General features: G+C 36.2%; 1 protein-coding gene across 1 annotated transcript in view; it reads right to left on the minus strand.

The window, feature by feature from the left end:
• Nucleotides 1–2,613, minus strand: part of KDM5A (lysine demethylase 5A) — a 77,745-nt gene that overhangs the window by 62,463 nt on the left and 12,669 nt on the right. Inside the window, exons 4-5 of the mRNA XM_007469469.1 lie at nucleotides 2,415–2,585; nucleotides 320–454 (exon numbers count right to left, since the gene is read on the minus strand). Of these exons, the coding sequence (XP_007469531.1) occupies nucleotides 320–454; nucleotides 2,415–2,585 (306 nt within the window). The remainder of the gene's footprint in view (nucleotides 1–319; nucleotides 455–2,414; nucleotides 2,586–2,613) is intronic.

Raw genomic sequence — 2,613 nt, forward strand, 5'->3', positions numbered from 1 at the left:
ACTCTTTCCTATTCTTCTCACTTATACTGACCATGAAAATGAAATATACTAGAATTCATCAGCATGTCTATGAAATTGGCCCTACAGTATCCAGAGTCACTCTCTGAACTGCCACCCCTGTCATAGCTGTTCAAAATTAACAAAGAACTCTTTAAATCAAATCAGACTGAAGTTTACAATCCCTTCCTCGTTCATCTCAAACGCGTCTCCGAGTTTTAAAGAACGACAGCACGTGAATTACCTCCCAGAGCCAAGTAAGTGTTCTGCACAGTCAACGCTCTAGAAACGCCTGTCAAAAGCGGCCCATGGAAACTGATACCTGAGACTTGACACGCCTTGTTCTCTTCGGCAGAATGTTCACTCTTGTGCCCGGCTCTGGGGGAGTTTGGACATCAGTGCCAAGAACCTCAGGCTCCACTTTTTCCTTAAGATCTAAATTAGGCATTTGTACACCCTAAAGAATTGAGAGCACAGGAAGAGGGCAGATTCACTTATAAGAAATCAGATTTGAGAATAAGGAGAAAAATAATAAATTTCTAAAAAAATCCCTAAAACTACATGAAACCAGATGACAATTCTCCCACCAAACTGATCTACAGATTCAAGACAATCCCTATCAAAATCCTAGCAGGCTTTTGTTGTAGAAATTGAGAAGTGGATCCCAAAATTTATGTGGAAATGCAAATTGTTTGGAAATTTTGAAAAAAGAACCAAGCTGGAGGACTTACACTACCAGATATCTAAACTTACTACAAAGCTATGGTACCCAAGACAGCATAGTATTGGTGTTAGGGTAAAACATACAGAGCAAACAAAGAACAAAATAGACTAGAAATAAACCCACATATTTATAGTCAACTGATTCTCAACAAAGGTGCCAAGGTAAATCACCTTGGTAAGGTAAATGGGAGAAGGGTAGTCTTTTAACAAATGGTGCTGGAACAATTGGATATTCCTATACCCCCTCTCCGCTGCCCCCAAAATGAACTTATACCTTTAACTCAGACTATACACAAAAAAACGACTCAAAATGGGTCACAGACCTAAACATAAAAGCTAAAACTATAAAAAAACAAACACCTTGGCCTTAGGTGAAGAAAAGATTTTCTTAGATATGATAACAGAAGCACAATCCATAAAAAGGGAGAAAATCAATAGATTACTCTTCAAATAGACACCATTATAAAAATGAAAAGACAAACCACAAACTAAAGGAAAATATTTGTAAAATCATACATCTGTTAAAGGACTTATAACCAGACTATTTAGCAAAATCTTAAAACAAGTATAAAATGACTGACAACCCAATAAAAAAAAGATTTGAGTAGACAGTTCATCAAGGAAGATATACAAATGGCTAATATACACATGAAAAGATACACAACACCATTAGTCATTAGGGAAATAAAATTAAAACCACAATGAGATACCACTATACACCCACCAGAATGGCTGTAAGCAAAAAAACTGACAATACCAAGTGTTGGCAAAGATGTGCAGAAACTGGAAGCCTCTACATTACTGGCGGGAATGTAAAATGTTTCAGCCACTTTGGAATACAGTTTGGCAGTTTCTTAAAAATTAAACATAAACTTACCGTATAACCCAGCAATTCCACTCCTAGGTATCTACCCAAGAGAAATGAAAACGTATGTCCACACAAAGACTAGTACATGAATATTCATAGCATTATTCATAACAGCCATAAACTGGAAACAATCCAAATGTCCATAAGTGATAAATGAATAAACAAATGTGGTATATCCATACAACAGAATATTATTCAGCCATAAAGAGGAATGAAGTACGAATACTAAAACATACATGAACCTTAAAAACATTAGGCTAAGTGAAAAAAGCCATACACAAAATCATACTGTATGATTCCATGTATGTGAAATTTCTAGAAAAGGCAAAACTACAGAGCCAGAGAGCAGATCAGGAGTTGTCCAGGTCTGAGGGTAGAAGAACCAGCTATAAACAAACACAAAGGAAATTTTGGGGCTGATGGAAGTGTTCTAAAACTGGATGGTGATGATAGTTGCATAAATGTATAATTTACTAAAGCTTATTGACTGTGTACCTACAATGGGTGAATTCTGTAGTATGTAAATTATACCTCAATAAAGCTGTTCAAAAAAAAAATACATGACACCAAGTGGAGGAATTTTTTTAAAAGCGTTAAGTCTTGCATAAGCTTACACACTTTAATAAGAAAACTTTCTTCATTCCCATTAGCCTTTATCTTGTAAACCACCAAAAATTGCTGTGATTTTTAAACTACACCTTGCTCCCCCCAAATTTCAGTACCTGGTGAAATCATAGCCAATTGCTATCTTGTTATAGTAAACAATCTAAAGTTTATAAATGGCAGAGTGGATTTATCCACTCCTAAAAAAAGTGATGCATCTCACCATAAGGCTGACACCAGACTGGAAAAGCTCATATGGGTAGAGAATTCTTTCATAATGTGACTTCAAAAGAGACCCAGTTCCTTTTCCTGGCAGATATCCCAAGCGGCTACCCACTTTAGACCATTTCTTCTCTTTGGTGACCATTTCAAAACCACCTTTGCTGGCAACAATCTGAAAAGAAAGTAAAAATTATTTAGGG

The sequence above is a fragment of the Lipotes vexillifer genome, unplaced genomic scaffold, assembly GCF_000442215.2.
Source record: "Lipotes vexillifer unplaced genomic scaffold, Lipotes_vexillifer_v1.1 scaffold395, whole genome shotgun sequence".
Taxonomy (NCBI): Eukaryota; Metazoa; Chordata; class Mammalia; order Artiodactyla; family Lipotidae; genus Lipotes; species Lipotes vexillifer.